The 19,678-nt window shown below is 52.4% G+C and overlaps 2 protein-coding genes across 2 annotated transcripts in view; one reads left to right on the forward strand and one right to left on the reverse strand.

Moving 5' to 3' along the window:
• Positions 1-19,678, forward strand: part of LOC147091836 (uncharacterized) — a 1,030,142-nt gene that overhangs the window by 930,744 nt on the left and 79,720 nt on the right. The window lies entirely within an intron of this gene.
• The window catches only part of LOC147091866 (uncharacterized), a 60,040-nt gene continuing 57,941 nt past the window's right edge, over positions 17,580-19,678 (reverse strand). The window contains 1 exon segment of the mRNA XM_085976881.1: positions 17,580-18,724. Within this exon segment, the coding sequence (XP_085833007.1) occupies positions 17,702-18,724 (1,023 nt within the window). The 3' untranslated portion in view covers positions 17,580-17,701.

A 19,678-nucleotide genomic window follows, 5' to 3' on the forward strand; every position in this document is an offset into this window, starting at 1 on the left:
CTCTTTAAGTGGCGCCGCCGCGGCTGCAGGAACAACCCCTGACCCTGTTGGACATATCGTCTGCCGATAGGTCAGGGGTTGCAACCCAAGGCTGCAGCCGGGGTGCTGCGCATGGCGATGACGTCACTGCCGGCGGTGCAGTGCCGCGGGGGTGCTACCGTCTACCGCCACCGCTAACCTCCCGCTGAATATCACAGAAGGCACAAAGCAACCCAATTTCACCCCCTTGTCCAAATAGTGAGTGGCCTCCTTATTCTTCCCACCAAAACGCACCCTCTCACGCTGATCTACAGTGAAGTTCATTAACACACCACCTCACACTGATCTACAGTGAAATTCATTTGCCAATGACACGTCCATTCTGAAATTTATTAATATCTTGCATTTTGTCTTCCTCAGGATTAACTCTACCTCCCAATTTGGTGTCATCGACAAATTTTGAAATTGTTCTTCTGATTCCCAAGTCCAAATCGTTTATGAACAACAGTGATCCCAGCACCGATCCCTGTGGAACACCACTTCCCAACTTTTGCCAGTCTGAGTAGCTACTCCCAACCCCTACTCTCTGTTTTCTGTTTTGTGATCAGCTTGCTATCCATAAACCGTATGTAAGATCTACAGGATGACCCAGGTCAGGCTGTGTGCAGTGAAGGGCCTGGCAGCAAAATGGATGGAAAGCTGGCTACAAAACAGAAATCAGAGGGTTGGAGTTAAGGGAAGTTTGTAGCGATCATTCCATCCATTCTGCTGCCTGGCCCTTGACTCCACACGGCCTGACCGTGGTCATCTTGTAGACCGTACATACTGCAGACACAGTGTACTAGTGGTGGAGGGGGTGGATATTGAGTTCTGTGGCAGGGACGCTGATGAAGTGGATTTCTCTGTCCGCGAGTTTTGAGGCATTGCTAGTTGCATTTTTCACCTCTTTCCACCTTTAATAAAATCTTGCTGCCAGTTTATTAAAGCCATTAACAGCCGCTCGGGTGGGACACATCAATAAATGAGGCCTTGTAAGTTTCCCGTAGAATGACAGGCCTGAACCCGAGTTAGAAAATATTTAGCAATTAAACCAGACTGGGCGGGGCCTGAGGTGCGAGTTAGTAACGGAAAATTGGTGGTCAGCGTACTTCACACCAGGGCTGAGGACCCGGGGACTCGGGTTTCTGTATCATTTATTGATTAATTTAGTTTATTGCCCAATGTCAGTCAGGTAAGCTTGCTGTCTGGCGGAGGCAGGGGTCCCCAATGGAGAGCTCTCTACGCGGGGGTCCTTCCCAGCATCATTGGGGATCTGGGATGGAGACTGTTGCAGGGAGCTGTCGTGTGCAACAGTTTAAACTCCTTTCCAGACTCCAAGGCCAGATGTGGTTTCTGGGGCCTAGAGGATTCCATGGGCTGTGTATATATTCAGTGTGAGAGGTTACAGCCCCTGTGTAGTTCCCTGAATGGGCTACTCCTCAACTCTTGGTTACACTTTAGCCCCACGCTACTAATCTTTGGCCGCCCGGTGCGGAGGGGGGTGGGAAACTGGGAGGATCTTATCCTGGACCTGCTCTTGGGCCTGGTGAAAACAGCAATTTGTAGGCCCAGGATGGGCGGGGCCCATGGGGGTTCACTCTGGCTGCCTGCCTCTCTCCCATGGTCTTGTCCCTGCCCGGGTGGCCCTGGCGAGGGAGCAGGCGGTGTCCACCAGTTCACTTGATACCTTCCTCGACCGCTGGACACGGAAGGTATCAAGAGGCGATAATCGGTCCTCACAATCACATTGTGATTGAATTATTAATTGTGTGTGTGTCACAAATACATTTCTTCTATTTTGATACAAAAGCTCTACTAGACATGTTAAACTACTAGTTATTTAATCAGGGCTGCAGCTGCTGAAAGGTTGACTGTACTGGGGTTTGTGGCCAGAGCTGGCAGACGTGTTGTTCTGAAGTCTGATGTCTCACACCTGAAGGGTCTATGTCGTGTTGTAATGACCTTTTTCTGTTGCCTGGTGTCAGAAATAGAAATCAAAGGAAGATGATGCCCCACTCTGTTAATCAACTCTTTGACACATTTCCATTTCTTAATTTACAAAGATCACAACTCCATTAGTGAACAATGGATTGCCAGTCTCCCACTTTTTAGTGAGGCTTGAAAGGATTCACTGTGAAGCTACACCTGCCCATCTGTCTGTGTGTCACTGTGTTTGGATTGTGTTAGACAACAGTCCTAATATCTCGCCTACATCCATTACAATCTTTGAAATGTTAGATTGTACTTGGAAGAAGTTGAGTTTGAATCTAACAGTTCTGAAATTGGGAGCTTTTAATGATTTCTGTTTTTCACCTAACTATATAGTGATGTGATCAGTCAAAGCAAATTTAAAAATGTTGTTATTTACTGAACACAACTGAATAATTCTACAAGGATGCTATCGCAGTCTTCCTCAGTATTAACTACACCACCCAATTTAGTGTCATCAGCAAATTTTGAAATTGTACTTCTGATTCCCAAGTCCAAATCATTTATGTAAATGGTGAACAACAGTGGTCCCAGCACCAATCCCCGTGGAACACCACTTCCCACCTTCCGCCCGTCTGAGTAAATACCTTTAACTCATCCCGTCACTATAACTGGACTTGTCTCCATTCCCGTGCTGAGGGGATTGCTGTATCAGACGGGAGGGGCAACATTTGGGGACTCTCGATTCTCCACCAATTCCCATTCCCCTTCTTTCTGGTGGATAATGGAGGTGCCACTGTGTGTAATGTGCAAGTCAGTAAGAGTTATCAGCAAGGATTAATCAGCACTTTCTAATTGGAGATGATAATCAATGGAATCTTTCAGACAATGAATTGTAGATTTTATAGCAAAGATTAATTTACGATTGAAGTAAAAGTTCATAATTTTATTGTAAAATATTTCAGGAACACTCATCAGAAATTAAGGGGAAAGATCAGACAGCAGCACTTAAAGGGACACTGCAGCCCCGACAACTCAATCAGCTATATATCCAGAATATTAAAATCCAGCCCAGTTATAGGGGTTATTAACATCAGCAGAAACAAACCCCAACTGTCAGAATGAATATGGTTCAGTCCTGGATGTGATTAACAGCAGCAATAACAGCAGAATTGAACCTCTGCAGTCACTTGTGAACTTGCTGGTGTGTCAGCAGGTTGGATGACTGACTGAATCCCTTCTCACACACTGAGCAGGTGAACGGCCTCTCCCCGGTGTGAACTTGCTGGTGTGTCAGCAGGTTGGATGACTGAGTGAATCTCTTCCGACACATGGAGCAGGTGAACGGCCTCACCCCAGTGTGAGCTCGCTGGTGTGTCAGCAGGTTGGATGACTGATTGAATCCTTTCCCACACACGGAGCAGGTGAATGGCCTCTCCCCAGTGTGAATGCGCTGGTGTCTCAGAAGGTCAGAGGAATTAGTGAATCCCTTCTCACACATGGGGCAGGTGAATGGCCTCTATGCAGTGTGAATGTGCTGGTGTATCAGCAGGGTGGATGAATTAGTGAATCCCTTCTCACACACAGGGCAGGTGAACGGTCTCTCCCCAGTGTGAATGCACTGGTGCTCAATGAGGTGAGATGACTGCCTGAACCCCTTCCCACAGTGAGAGCAACTGAATGGTCTCTCCTCAGTGTGAAGTCGCTGGTGTGTCAGAAGGTGGGATGACTGACTAAATCCCTTCCCACACTTGGAGCAGGTGAACGGCCTCTCCCCGGTGTGACAGCATCGATGAGTTTCCAGCCAGGACGGGGAGCTAAATCCCTTCCCACATTCCCACAGTTTCTCTGTGGTGTGGGTGTCCTTGTGTCTCTCCAGGTTGGACAATCGGTTGAAGCCTCATCCACACACACAACACGTGTACGGTTTCTCCCCGCTGTGAACGGTGCGATGTTTTTTCAGACTGTGTAACTGGTTAAAGCTCTTTCCACAGTCAGTGCACTGGAACACTCTCACTCGGGTGTGTGTGTCTCCGTGCTTTTCCAGTCACACCGATCTTTGAAATCTTTTCCCACAGACAGAACAGGCAAACATTTCTACTTCCACATTCAAAGGCCGATGATATTTCCCTGTAAAAGCAATTTACAAAAGACATCACTAAGTTCAGGATTAAAATTCAGAACAGATAACTCTAGTTTCTATGGAACATTCTCTCCTCTCTTAGTACATAGAATTACACAGATTGTACAGCACAGAAACAGGCCAATCGGCCCAACTGGTCCATGTGGTGTTTATGCTCCACACGAGCCTCCTCCCATCTCTCTTCATCTCACCCTATCAGCATCTCCTTCTATTCCTTTCTCCCATGTGTTTATCCAGCTTCCCCTTAAATACATCCATGCTCTTCGCCTCAACTACTCCCTGTGGCAGCAAGTTCCACATTCTCAGCACCCTCTGGGTGAAGGAGTTTAATCTAAATAGGACTTCCCTGGGCAGCCAATGAGCACTGCTGCCTCTTTTGTGCATTTCCTGGCGAGGCGAAACAGTTGATATTTTCTGATCAAAAAGAGCTGAGCTCGGCAGCATTAGTCCTGTTTTGCCTCCTTTGGAGACCAGGTATACGAGCAGAGCGAGCGCAGCCTTCACAGCAACTGCAATAAAATTGTCATAGTTGTGAAGGAACTTTGTGTCAGTGCACTGGACCACAAACAAAGTATGTGTGTTGATTTTTGCCTTATTACCCAACTGTAAAGTGCCTTGAGATGTTTCAAAAGCTCTATATAAAGGTAAGTTGTTGTTGGTGTATAGAGAACTCTGTTGAAATTTAGTGAAATGATCAATAACCAAGGAAGATCATTTCTTTGTTTGGTTCTGTTAGTTTTCACAGAATCATTGAAAAGTACAGCACGAAGGAGGCCATTCGGCCCATCACTCCTGCTTAGTCCCACATCCCTACTTGTTGTCCGTAACCCTGTAAGATCCTCATCCTCAAGTACCCGCCCAACTCCCTTTTAAAATCATTGATGGAATCAGCTCATGACCTTTTCAGGTCGAGCGTTCCAGATCCCGACAACTCTCTGAGTTTTATTCAATTGTTACCACAGTTGTTGCTGTGGAGGTTTAATAATAAATGCATTTTGCTGTGAAAGCAATTAAAACATTCCTAGTATATAAATAGACAGATGCATCAAAATATTAAAATTGTGGGAGGGAGGGCAGTGCTCGCCAGGGCCCAATAAACAATGGAATTCTTCTTTCCCAACCCAATGCTCAGAAGATGAAGTCCCAGAGCTGCCTCTGGCTCGGTTCCACCTGCCCTATTCTGACAAGCTGAGGTGTTGGTCAGTGCACTGTGATTGCCCTGTGGGCAGAAAATGGCAAATCTAGAAATATGACCAAAATAACACATTTTAACCCCAAAGCTGTAAATCCCCATCCCACACACTCTCCCTCCTCCCTGTGCTGAAATCCAAACCCATCGCACCATCTCCAACATTTCTTTCCTCCACTCCCAGTTTTCCCTCTCCCTCTACTCTGGTTGATTCCGTTCTACACCTGCTGTGTGCAGAGTGAGAATAAAATCATGAGTGAATGATTGTCTCTCCTGGTCACTGGGACCCTGAAACCTTCAGTTCTACACCTGCTGTGTGCAGAGTGAGAATAAAATCATGAGTCAATGATTGTCTCTCCTGGTCACTGGGACCCTGAAGCCCTGCCCACTCTCTGTTCCTGTACAAAGATGGCCACGCATGCGCCCTGCTGCAGGTAGAAACGGTCTGTCCTTCCGTCACCAAGATGGTGGCGCGTAACCCGGGCCTGTCACCGAGAAAAAGCCTCACCGCTGCCGTCCGCGGAACACATTCGGCCGCTGGATCTCATTTGGGCCTGAGGCTGTTCTCCAACTTTATAAACCCTGCGGCGCGGCCTACCCACAGTTTTTTTTCCCCCAACTTTATAAACCCTGCGGCGCGGCCTACCCACAGTTTATTTATTTCTTTTTTTGCCGTGCTGCAGATGGAACCGGTCTGTCCTTCCTCCACCAAGATGGCGGCGCGTAACCCAGGCCTGTCACCGAGAAAAAGCCTCACAGCTGCTGTTCGGTGGAACACAGACCGGGCTGCTGGATCTCATTCGGGCCTGAGACCATTCTCCAGCTTTATAAACCCTGCGGCACAGCCTACCAGCAGTTTTTGTTTTTACTTATTATTTTTTGGTTCATTTTTTTTGTGTTTTTTTTTAATGACATTCACAGAGCTCAAGTGTCGGCTCTTTGTACAAAGTCACAAGCCCTCATGCCTACAAGGCAGGGGTCCCAGTCTCTTCAAGTTAATGATGTGATCTCCAAGCTTCTTGATCATCTTCACTTGTTCATCCAGATAGTGGGTCTCCAGGAATTCACACAGTTGAGGGTCGTCACTCCCAGTGGACAGTTTGTGCAGATCCAGCAGACACTGGTCGACATTCTTCTCCATCTGCAGGGCTCTCTGCATCGCTGAGCGGAGTCTCTCACTCTCCCGACCGAACAAGTGGACTGTAAAGAAGCTTAAAAACACTGGATTAATTTTTAAAACTTATCAAATTAAATTACAAACACATTGGCCAGGGTGATGATGCACTCCAGTCCCAGTGGCACCCACCGGTCTCAGAAGGCCTCAAGCATGCCGGCAGACACCGCGTGCTCCATCTCCAGGGCCACCCGAGCATGAACATAGCCGCGGAAGAGAGGCAGGCAATTGGGCCAAACGACCCCCTCGACCACCCGCTGCCTGGACCTGTTTATGGCCATCTTTGCCAGGCCCAGGAGCAGTCCTACAAGGAGGTCCTCCGACCTGCCCACTCTCCTCCGCACCGGGTGACCGTAGATCAGGAGCGTGGGACTGAAGTGCAGCCAAAAATCGAGGAGCAGCCCCTTCAAATAATGGAACAGGGGCTGCAACCTCTCACATTCCACATAAACATGGAACACGGACTCCTCTAGGCCGCAAAAACAGCAAGCAGCCTGGGAGTCCGTGAACTTATCTAAAATCTTATTGCATGGGACTGCTGCATGCAACACCCTCCAGGCCAAGTCCCCAATAGATAAAGGGAGGACTCCTGCACAGAGCGCCCCCCATTGGGGACCTCCACCTCCGCCGGACGGCAAGATGGCACGCCAAAGCGTGTCCGGACGGCAGGCAAAGATGACAAAGTGGAGAGTGTGAAGGAGCAGCCCGTACAGGAAACCCCTCCGCGCAGAACTAAAAGGCACGGAGGGCATTTCCTCGAGATGGCTCAAGTTGTGAGGCACCGGTTCCTGAGAGGGGTTTCAGGGCCGCGCGCCGATGAGGAATTCCGTCCGAACAGGGGTCAGTTCGGACGGGATCGCCCCACGTGCCCGAGCCTCCTCGATACACCTATTGGAGTCGGGGCCCAGCGCCACTTTCAGCGTCTCGATGGCTTTGGCCGCGAGCCGGACGTTGGCCCAGGACAGGTGCTGTGCCAGCTCCTCCAGCACCATCCAACCCGCTCCTCCGCCATCAAGCAGGTCCCTGACCCTGGTCACCTTACCAGGCACAGCCCTGCCCTCCGCCAGCCGCCCGATCCAGCGGTCACGGAGGTGCGGATTCCTGAGCAGCGGCTTCTGAAGGAGAGCCGCCACTCCTGACGGGGGAGAACTCCGCCTGGAGGCGATGCTGTTCCAGACCCATAGCAGTTCCTGGTAGAAGACAGGCAACTCCCGCAGGTAGGCACGCGTACGGCCCAATTCCACAAACAGGAGCTGCGTGTCATAGTTGAGGTCGTGCAGCTGGCGGAAGAAATACGTCGCCAGCGCACACCAGCGAGGAGGATTCTCGACGTACAGGTATCTCTGCAGTGTCCGAAGATGGAAAGTCGCCGCCCGGGTGCGAAGGCACACCAGCGCCTGACAGCCCTCCCTAAGCGGGAGACTCAGAACCGCGGCAGAGACCCAGTGCTTCCCTTTGTCCCAGAAGAAGTCGATGAGCTTCTTCTGCATCTTGGCGACAAACGCAGGGGGCGGGATCAAAATGACCAACCGGTACCACAACATGGTGGCCACCAGCTGGTTTATGACCAGCGCTCGACCCCTGTGGACAACACTCGGAACAGTCCTGTCCAGCGTCCTAGGCGAGCAGTGACTTTGGCCTCCAGCTCTTGCCAGTTCACCGGACAGGCGTCCTCGGCGGGGCTGAGGTAGACTCCCAAGTAGAGGAGGTGCGTGGTGCTCCAGGTGAAGGGCCAACTCCTCCGGCAGGGAGTCCACCTGCCACTGGCCCACCAGGAGTCCAGAACATTTCTCCCAGTTGATCCTGGTGGAGAATGCATCCGAGTAAATCTGCTGGCATTCTCGCATCCTCCGCAAGTCAGCAGGATCCGTGACCATGAGGAGCACATCATCGGCGTAAGCCGAGAGGACGACTTCCACGCCCGGCCCTTGCAGAGCCAGTCCCGTCAACCTCTTCCGCAAGAGGCGCAGGAAAGGCTCCACGCAGACGGCGTATAAGTGACCGGACATGGGGCATCCCTGACGCACCCCCCTCCCGAAGCAAAGGGGCGCCGTCAAAGACCCGTTAACTTTTATCAGACACTCCGCGGCGGCATACAGAAGTCGGATCCGGGCGACGAAATGCGTCGAAGAGATACTCGTGATCCACCCTGTCGAACGCCTTCTCCTGATCCAGGGAAAGGAAGGCGACCGACAGACCAGCCCTCTGGGAATGGTGGACCAGGTCCCGGACCAGATGGATGTTATCGTGGATAGTCTGGCCCAGGACCGTGTAGGACTGATCGGGGTGGATCATGTGGGCCAGCACGGTGCCAAGGCGGCCAGACATGGCCATGGCAAAAATTTTATAATCCGTGCTGAGGAGGGAGTCCGGACACCAGTTCTTTTTTTTTAAAAGGCGGAGATCACCCTTCTTAGGCAGCAAGACAATGACCGCCCTGTGCCACGAGAGGGGCATCTCCCAGGACCCATGCGTATTCACCCCCCAGGATGTCCCAGAATGCCCTGTGGAACTCCACGGTCAGCTCGTCCAGCCCCGGGGACTTTCCCCTCGAGAGCTGGCTGAGGGCGCCGGTCACCTCCGCAAAGTTTAGCGTCCAATTTTTCAGCGCCCTCCGGGCCGACCTTCAGCAGGTCCTCCCACAAAACTCTGCACGCATCCTCGCTGGACAGATCCGGAGAGAACAGAGCCTCATAATAGGCCTGGGTCTCCGCGCTGATCCCCTCCAGATCCGAGACCAGAGATCCGTCGTCGGCCAGCAGCCCCAAGAGCTGCTTACGGACCCCCCATCTTTTTTCCAGCAAGTAGAAGGGGGAGCCACGGTCCAGGTCCCGGAGGATCTGGACCCGCGACCTCACATACGCGCCTCGGGACCCGATGAGCTGCAGGTCCTTCAGCACGTCCTTCTTCTCTTCGTACACCTTCCGCAGGGTCGGGTCATCGACGACTTGACCGAGACGGGACTCCAGGTCGAGGAGCTCCCTCTCCAACCGCACAACCTGGGCTTCCTGCCTCTTGGTCGACCCCCTCGCGTACTCCTGACAGAAGAGATGGACGTGAGCCTTGCCCACGTCCCACCACAGCCTCAAGGGGGCGAAGCCCCCCCCGCCTCCTTCTCCAGTCGGCCCAGAACCGACGAAACAAATCCCGGAACCGCTCGTCCTCCAGCAGCAGGTTGTTAAAATGCCAGTACGTGGAACCCCCCGTGCGTGTAACAGAACGAGCTCCGCCCACACCAGGTGGTGGTCCGCGCATGGCCCTGGCTGCATTGAAGCCGCCGGAACGCAGGAGAAATGTAAAGGCGGTCGATTCTGGACCTTCCTCCTCCAGACCTCACGTCCACCAAGTCGAAGGACCCGACCAGGTCCCTCAACTCCTCCATCGCCGCCAGGCTGTACGGGGGACCCGAACGGTCCCTCGCCTCAAGGGTGCAATTAAATTCCGCCCCGAGGATGACGCACTCGCCGACGGCGATGGAGCCCAGAAGAGCGGACACTTCTTCAAAGAAGCGCACTTGCTGCGCACCGGCCGCGGGGGCGTACACGTTCACTAGATAGAGCGGCATGCCCCCCAGGTGAACAGTGACCTGGAGCAAGTGGCCCGGCACATGTTCCTTGACCCCCAAGATCTCCGGCTGAAAATGCAGGGCCAGCAAGATAGCCACCCCGCTGGAATAGTTGGAGAGGTGACTTATGCTGACCCCTCCTTGCCACTCCAGGAGCCACGTGGCCTCGTCCTCCAGAACGGTGTGGGTTTCTTGCAGGAAGCACACCGCATACCTCCTGTCCCGGAGGACCGAGAGGTTATTAAGTCTATGGCGCGCATCTCGCTGCTATTGATGTTGAGGCTGGCTATGGTTATCTTCATGACAAGAGCATAGTGCAACTGCTACTTAACCTAACGGGAGGAGGGAGAGCGGCCGCTTGTCGACCACCACTCCCTCAGCAGCCCAGTGAGGAATTTGTTGATCCGATGCTGCTCGCGCGACCCCGCGCCCTCGTCCGCACCCATGGATTTGACAGCGGCACAGACGGAGCCAACGAGCAGCGCCAGATCTGACCATCTGTTTAGGGCCAGCCGGATTTTGTCAGGGTGACCCCGGCACGCAGCCAGAAAGTCCCAGAGTTCCACAACGGGGATGAGGGGGGACTTGGAGGGGGGCACGAGGGTATCCGCCACCTCACTGGCGACGGAGTCTGACTCATCCTTGGTGCTCTCCACCGGGTCCCCGTCCTCCTCCGGGAGGTCGCCATCAGCCAGCCCCGCCTCTGTCTCGATCCCACCCCCAGGATCGGCGGCAGAGGATTCCTCCCTGGGATCCTCCGGAGGTGCTGGGTCAGGAGGCGGCGGCGGTTCGGGGCCCCCCTCCGCCCCAGGCACCGGGGTGCATGGGGAAACCAGGGAGTACACTATCCCCATTTCCCCCAACACCCCCGGTGACAGCATCGGAGATGGAGTCAGGGGGTCTTCCCCCCTCACCGCCATCAGCCACCGACCCAGCGGACTGGGGAGCTTGAATACATTCCTTGGCCACATCAAGCAATGCCTGGGAATGGTCCGGACTGTCCTGGGTGAGCCCAGCCACACTGGCCTCGCCAACCCCAGTCTCCAGGGCGCCTGACATGGCGAGATGTAACAATTCTTGTGTTATTTCCTCTGCGGGTAGATCCACGGCCCCCCCCTCACGCGCAGGGTCTCTTCCCCGTCCTTGGGAGGTGCAAGCGGGACAGACTCATCTGTCGTACCCTCCCGAGGGACAGGCAACTCCTGCCGAATACAGATGACGCTAATAGTAGGCGGGGGGGTGCAGCACCCACGGCGGGCGAGGATTCCCTCCGCGAGGAGGGACATTGTCTCTCGTGGTCCTCCTCTCCCAGGGACTCACGCCTCCTTTTTGTTATGGAGGGACACGAAGGCTGGGAGACCTCCATACCTACCGGAGCCTCCTCCTCTGCTCTCTCCCATCGCGCGGGTTGTTCGGGTCCCTCGAGCCCGAGCCCGGTCGCAGGTCTTACTTCTTCCGCCTCAGCGGTTGCGATCATGGGCCCGGGTACGAGGCCCCCCAAACTCCGAGACTCTGCCGCCACCAGCGCAAGGTATGCGGGTGTAAGTTCCAGCAGATCGTCCGTATCCACGTGCTCACAGAGGGGACCCGCCCAAAGGTGCTTCATCTTGTTCCGCACCTTCCCTTCGCTCGGACGCTCTCCCTCCCCCCCGCTGAAGGCTGTGATGGTGTTGGCCTCCGACGTCGATCGTGCATCAGGTGTTGAGGACGCGCGGACAGAATCGGGGGGGGCGAGCGGCAGCGGCGCCAGCCTTGGCTGCCTCAGATGTTCTGGCGGTCTTGGAGGCAGGGCAGTTCTTTCGTACGTGCCCCACCTCCTTACAGGCGTGGCACTGCACACCGTCCGACGTCCAAAAGAAGCGGTAGGCAGCCACCTTGTGGCATACAATAAAAGTGCCCTCAGTGTCCTCCTGCGCCAACTGAACAAAAAGCTGGCACCGGAAGGAGAAGACGTGCCGGAGGCTGGCCTCCCTGCATCCGAGCAGGATTGGTGTGATCCCCGACCTCACCTCCCCCAGTTGACGTAGGTGGGGGAGGAGGAGCTCAGCCGAAAAAAAGGGTGGGACGTTTGATAATAGGATCCTCTGCACGGTGGCCTTGAGAGGATCCACCAGCAGGAAGGTCCCGCCCATGGTGAGCCCCTTGGTTACAGCCAGGGACACCGCCCGCTCCGATGCCAGGAAGAACACAGCCTTGCCATACATTTTCGAGGCAACAACGATGGCTGAAGGGCCGACAACCCCAGCCATGGCCTTCACGCATGCTTCGATAGTCATGTTGGGGTGAGTGTAGCTCTTCACCCTGTGTTTTTTAGTGTGAAGGCGGAAAGGTGACGGGGCAGCAGAAGCAGTGGGAGCAGCCTTGGCCGTGGCTGCCACACTTGCGTATGACCTTGCTGGCCCCATCACCGGCGATGATGTGGTCAACATCGTGGGGCGCTTATTATAAAGGGCTACACCCACCCCAAGTCACAGGCTTGGTGATGTTAATGGCCTCAATGGTTATTTTCCCTGAGCAGAGGGAGCTTTAAAAGTGAAGGCACACCTCTCCCCTTGTTGATTAAATTGGGAGAGGGGCCTTCTCCCCTCTGCACAATGTGCAATTAATGGATATGAGGTGCCTCTTTAGAGAGTGACAAAGAGAGAGACAAAGAGAGAGAGAAAGGGGGGGTGGGAAGGAGGGAGGCCGCAGGAGCTGGGTCTCCACTCAAGATGGTGGGTGGTTGCTCGCAGGGGTGCACTCTCCAAAAAATAAGTCTCTATTGATGGTCTTCTTGTGGGGGGAGATGTCTTCACCTGGGAAAATAAAGCTGGAGATGCCCAGGCTCAGTCCACCACCAGGTCTTAACGATGTGATAATTAAATGATGACTTCGCCTGGGTAGCTCCAGCTCTCCCAGGTCAAGCAATAGGGAGGGGTGTTTGCTCGTGGTGTGTGTGGCCTAGTTTTTACAAGAGCCACACACACTCACACACACCCCTAGATGTTTCTTCTCCTTCTTTCCTCCCCCCACTTAAATACAAAGTCTTTATGAGAGTGCACCATGAAACACCCACCTGTAGAAGTTCTCCAACGGCTCTCCCTCCTTCTGAACAGATGTAGGATGTTCGTTTCTCTCCCCTCTCTCCCTCTCCTGTAATGGAGACTAGTTGGGGAAGCAGTGATGGAATGGCTTCCCTTTGTTGTTAGCTCTGGTCTGGTCTCCTGGTCTCTCCTGTCCTCTGGCACCCCAATAGTAGCTGCAGCAGCAACAGATGTGGTCTCTCCTCCTGGGCACAGAGAGAGAGAGACCTCACCTGTCCTCTCCTCCCCTCTCCTCTCTTCTGGCACAGCAGCAGCACAAGATCCTGGCTGGCTATCAGGGATCCCGGGGTTCATTAACCCACTCCCTGAGCGTTCCAGATCCCAACAACTCTCTGAGTGAAAACATTTCTCCTCATCTTTGCCATCCGATTGAGATTGGGCCATTTTTCACCACCTGTAGGGGTGACTCTGAGTTGCCCCAGTGACACCAGACGGGAGCAAAACCCATGAAGGCAAGTGCCCCAGTGCCCCACAGATATTAAACAACCAATAACCGGTTACTTGGGTTTATAAACAGAGGAATAGAATATAAAAGCAAAGAGATGATGCTGGAACTTCATAAATCACAGGTTAGGCCTCAGCTGGAGTGTTGTGGACAAGTCTGGGCCCCACACTTGAGGAAAGGTGTAAAGGCCTTAGAAAGGGCCCAGAGGAGGTTTACCAGGATGTTACCCGGGATGAGGGGCTTCAGTTATGAGGAGAGGTTGGAAAAGTTCGGACCGTCCTCCTTGGAACAGAGAAGGTTCAGAGGTGATTTATTAGAGGTTTTCAAGATGGTGAGCGATTTTGATAGAATAAATTGGGAAAGAAACATTCGCTCTGGTGAGTGGGTCAATAACTAGAGGTCAAAGATTCAACAATATTGACAAAAGATCTAGAGGAGAGATGAGGAGAAATGTTTCCGCTCAGAGTTGTGGGGATCTGGAACACTCGACCTGAAAAGATGGTGGAAGCTGATTCCGTTAATAATTGTAAAGCAGAGTTGGACGGGAACTTGAGCAACTGACAGGGTTACGGACAAAAAGTGAGGATGTGGGACTAAACACGACGACTCTTTCAAAGAGCCGGCACAGGCACGATGGGCCGAATGGCCTCCTTCTGTGCTGTAAGTCGCTATGAATCTATTCTATGAATAATAACTGTACAATACAGCGACACTCACAAATAATAATTCAATCATAATGTGACTGTGAGAATCGATTATTGCCACTTAGAATCATAGAAAGTTACAGCACGGAAGGAGGCCATTTCAGCCCATCGTGTCCGCGCCAGCCAACAAAGAGCGATCCAGCCTAATCTCACTTCCCAGCTCTTGGTCCGTAGCCCTGCAGGGTAAAGCATCCCAAGTGCACATCCAAGTACTTTTTAAATGTGGTTAGGGTTCCTGCCTCTACCACCCTTTCAGGCAGTGAGTGCCAGACCCCCACCACCCTCTGGGTGAAGACATTTCCCCTCAAATCCCCTCTAAACCTTCCCCCAATTACTTTAAATCTGTGCCCCCTGGTTTTTGACCCCTCTGCTAAGGGAAATAGGTCCTTTCTATCCACTTTATCTAGGCCCCTCATAATTTTATACACCTCAATAAGGTCTCCCCTCAGCCTCCTCTGTTCCAAGGAAAACAGACCCAGCCGATCCAGTCTTTCCTCAGAGCTAAGATTCTCTACTCCCGGCAACATCCTTGTAAATCTCCTCTGTACCCTCTCTAGTGCAATCACATCTTTCCTGTAATGCGGTTACCAGAACTGCACGCAGTACTCTAGCTGAGACCTAACTCGTGTTTTATACAGTTGAAGCATAAACCCCCCTGCTCTTGTATTCTATGCCACGGCTAATAAAGGCAAGCATTCCGTACACCTTCTTAACCACCTTATCTACCTGGCCTGCTACCTTCAGGGATCTGTGGACATGCACTCCAAGGTCCCTTTGTTCCTCTACACTACTCAGTCTCCTACCATTTAATGTGTATTCCCTTTCCTTGTTAGTCCTCCCCAAATGCATTACCTCACACTCCTCCGGATTGAATTCCATTTGCCACTGTTCTGCCCACCTGACCAATTTATTGATATCTTCCTGCAGTCTACAGCTTCCTTCTTCAGTATCAACCACACAGCCAATTTTAGTATCATCTGCAAACTTGTTAACCATACCCTCTTTAACCTGAGGTGCCCACCGGTCACAGAAGGCATCAAGCGTACCGGTCAAAACACCGCCTGCTCCCTCTCCAGGGCCACCCATGCACGGACAAGACCACGGGAGAGAGGCAGGCAGCCAGAGTGACCCCACCCCATGGGCCCTGCCCATCCTGGACCTACAAATTGCTGTTTTCACCAGGCCGAAGAGCAGGTCCAGGAGAAGATCCTCTGACTTACCCACCCCCCTCCGCACCGGGCGGGCAAAGATTAGGAGCGTGGGGCTAAAGTGTAACCAAGAGTTGAGGAGCAGCCCCTTCAGGTAACTACACAGGGGCTGCAACCTCTCACACTGAATATATACACGGCCCGTGGAGTCCTCTAGGCCACAAAAAACACATCTGGACTTGCAATGGTGCAGGGAAGGACTCCCACGTAGAGAGCCCTCCACTGGGGAACCTCGCCTCCGCCGGACAGCAAGATGACCCGCCCGTCTGATTGAGATTGGGCAATAAACAAAATTAATGAATAAATTATACAGAAACACGAGTGGCTGGGTCCTCAGCCCTGGTGTGAATTACGCTGGCCACCAATTTTCCATCGTTAACTTGCACCTCAGGCCCCACCCAGTCTGGCTTAATTGCTAAATGTTTTCTAACTCGGGTTCAGGACTGTCATTGTGAGGGAAACAAGGCCTCATTTATTGGTGTGTCCCACCCGAGCGGCTGTTAATGGCTTTAATAAACTGGCAGCAAGGTTGTTTTTTAAAAGGTGGAAAGTGGTGAAAAACGCCACTAGCGATGCCTCAAAACTCATGCACAGAGAAATCCACTTCATCAGCGCTCCTGCCACAGGACTCAATATCCACCCCCTCCACCACTGGTGCACTGTGTCTGCAGTATGTACGGTCTACAAGATGACCACGGTCAGGCCGTGTGGAGTCAAGGGCCAGGCAGCAGAATGGATGGAAAGATCGCAACAGACTTCCCTTAACTCCAACCCTCTGATTTCTGTTTTGTAGCCATCTTTCCATCCATTCTGCTGCCTGGCCCTTCACTCCACACAGCCTGACCTGGGTCATCTTGTCGATCTTATATACCGTTTATGGATAGCAAGCTGGTTACAAAACAGAAAACATAGAGTAGGGGTTGGGAGTAGCTACTCAGACTGGCAAAAGGTGGGAAGTGGTGTTCCACAGGGATCGGTGCTGGGACCAGTTTTGTTCACCATTTACAGAAACGATTTGGACTTGGGAATCAGAGGTACAATTTCAAAATTTGTTGATGACACCAAATTGGGAGGTAGAGTTAATCCTGAGGAAGACAAAATGCAAGAAGACATTAATAAATTTCAGAATGGGCGTGTAATTGGCTAATGAATTTCACTGTAGATCAGTGTGAGGTGGTGTGTTTATGAATTTCACTATAGATCAGTGTGAGGTGGTGTGTTAATGAATTTCACTGTAGATCAGTGTGAGGTGGTGTGTTTTGGTGGGAAGAATAAGGAGGCCACACACTACTTGGACAAGGGGGTGAAATTGGGTTGCTTTGTGCCTCCCGTGATATTCAGCGGGAGTATAGTGGCGGCGGTAGCCGGTAGCACCCCGCAGCACTGCACTGCCGGCAATGACGTCATCGCCATGCACAGCACCCCGGCTGCAACCTTGGGTTGCGACCCCTGACCTATCGCCGGATGATATGTCCGACAGGGTCAGGGGTCATTCTTGCAGCCGCAGCAGTGCCACTTAAAGGGCAGGTGTCGGGCGGCAACTTTTTATTTTGGCCGACTGCCAGCACCTGCCCCCTTCCCCTTTCTTCTTCGGGGTGTCGGCCGCGATCGCTCAGCCCGGCACTCCTCTTGATCCGACACCCCGCTCCCCGGTGGTCCAGCAGGGCCCCGGTGTACGCAGTGCTAAATGGGCTGGAGGAGCAGAGGGATCCAGGGATACAGATACATAAATCACTAAAAGTAGCAACACAGGTTAAAAAGGCCATAAAAAAAAAGCACTGGGGTACATTCCTAAAGGAGCCTTCTGTTCCGTGCCTAGGAGCTCTGAACCATGGCAGAGAGCGGCTGGGACACGTTTCTCACACGCCTCAAGATTAACCCTCATGGGGACTTTGCTGTCAGTGAAGAGAGACGAGAAAGACCAAAGTGCCGTTTGCCCCTCTCAGTGTAGCCCTGAAGGACTGTGTCCAGGCTGGAGTTCTGTTCCCGCAGTACGATCCTCCCCCAGATTGTCCTTTGAGCTCCAGCCAGGTGATGCTAAACACTCAGGTGGGAAAGAAGAAAATCTACAATAATGTGTTTAAAACAAAGTTGATTTATTTGACATCTATCCAGAATATTAAACTCCAGCCCAGTTATAGGGATTATTAACATCAGCAGAAACAAACCCTAACTGTCAGAATGAACATGGTTCAGCCCTGGATGTGATTAACAGCAGCAACAACAGAATCCAACCCCTGCAGTTACTTGTGAACTCGCTGGTGTCTCAGCAGGATGGATGACTGAGTGAATCCCTTCCCACATTCAGAGCAGGTGAACGGCCTCTCCCCAGTGTGAACTCGCTGGTGCGTCAGCAGGTTGGATGACTGAGAGAATCCCTTCCCACACTCAGGGCAGATGAATGGCCTCTCCCCAGTGTGAACTCGCTGGTGTCTCAGCAGGGTGGATGAACAAGTGAATCCTTTCCCACACTCAGGGCAGGTGAACGGCCTCTCCCCAGTGTGAGTGCGCTGGTGTACAGTGAGATCAGATGACTGCCTGAACCCAGTCCCACAGTGCGAGCACCTGAACGGTCTCTCCCCAGTGTGAACACGTTGATGGTATATCAGTTCCCCGGAACTTTTAAAGCACTTCCCACAGTCCGAGCAGTTAAAAGGTCTCTCATCAGTGTGAACTCGCTGGTGGCTCAACAGGTTGGATGAATCAGTGAATCCCTTCCCACACTCAGAGCAGGTGAATTGCCTCTCCCCAGTGTGAACTCGCTGGTGTGTCAGCAGGGTGGATAACCGAGTGAATCCCTTCCCACACTCAGAGCAGGTGAACGGTCTCTCCCCAGTGTGAACTCGCTGGTGTGTCAGCAGGTGGGATGAATTAGTGAATCCCTTCCCACACTCAGAGCAGGTGAATGGCCTCTCCCCGGTGTGAACACGCTGGTGGTTCAGGAGGTGGGATAACTGAGTGAATCCCTTCCCACACACGGAGCAGGTGAAAGGCCTCTCCCCAGTGTGAGTGCGCAGGTGTACAGTGAGGTTAGATGATCGCCTGAACCCAGTCCCACAGTGAGAGCACCTGAACGGTCTCTCGTCAGTGTGAACACGTTGATGGCGTATCAGTTCCCTGGAACTTTTAAAGCACTGCCCACAGTACGAGCAGTTAAAAGGTCTCTCATCAGTGTGAACTCGCTGGTGTGTCAGTAGGTGGGATGACTGAGTGAATCCCTTCCCACACTCAGAGCAGGTGAACGGCCTCTCCCCGGTGTGAATGCACTTGTGTCTCGATAGGTCAGAGGGTTGGCTGAAGCTTCGTCCACACACAGAACACGTGTACGGTTTCTCCCCGCTGTGAACGGTGCTTTTTGCTTCCATGTTCAGAGGCCGGTGATATTCAGATCCGATGAGTCGAGTGACTCTGTCAGATCGTGAAGTGATGTTTGGGTTGAGCTTACTGTCTGTAAATCCTCCCCTTCCAGTGCCCTGTAAAATTAATTTAAAACAGGGAGCGTGAGAGACAACCCACAAGAAAACAAAGGCAGGTTGTGAAATTGAGCTCAGTGAATCTGGTCATTTGTGGGGCTGGCACTAGAATAAAGTGACCATGAAAGCTGCCGGATTGTCATAAAAACCCAACTGGTTCACTAATGTCCTTCAGGGAAGGGAATCCACCACCTGGTCTGGGCCTACACAAGACTCTGGCCTCTACGGGAGGTGAGAGAGAGAGAGAGGTAGGAGGGGGAGGGGGCGAAGGAAAGGAACTTGATACATCTGCAACTCGACCAGAACTTTGATAAAACCGCCAAAACCCACAACGTCCACCACCTAGAAGGACAAGAGCAGCTGTTGTATGGGAGCACCATCACATCCAAGTTCCCCTCCAAGTCACACATCATCCTGACTCAGATATATTCATCGTTACTGGGTCATAATCCTGGAACACCTTACCGAACAACATTGTGGGAATACCTTCACCACACGGACTGCAGCAGTTCAAGAAGGCGACTCACCACCCCCTTCTCAACGGGAAACTGGGGATTGGCAATATTTGCTGCTCTTGCGAGCTACGCCCACATCCCAAGAATGAATTAAAACAAATCTGTAGATGTAAACTGGATTAAAAGCCTGCACAGAAATACTTGTTCCTAAAACAATACTCTTTTACATTGTACGGACAGTGTCTGTGTAACAACCTAATCTCCCCTAGAATCCACCTCCCTTGACAGTCTC

This window comes from Somniosus microcephalus, unplaced genomic scaffold (genome assembly GCF_052327205.1).
Source record: "Somniosus microcephalus isolate GS21.2 unplaced genomic scaffold, FLI_Smic_1.0 unresolved_chr3, whole genome shotgun sequence".
Classification (NCBI taxonomy): Eukaryota; Metazoa; Chordata; class Chondrichthyes; order Squaliformes; family Somniosidae; genus Somniosus; species Somniosus microcephalus.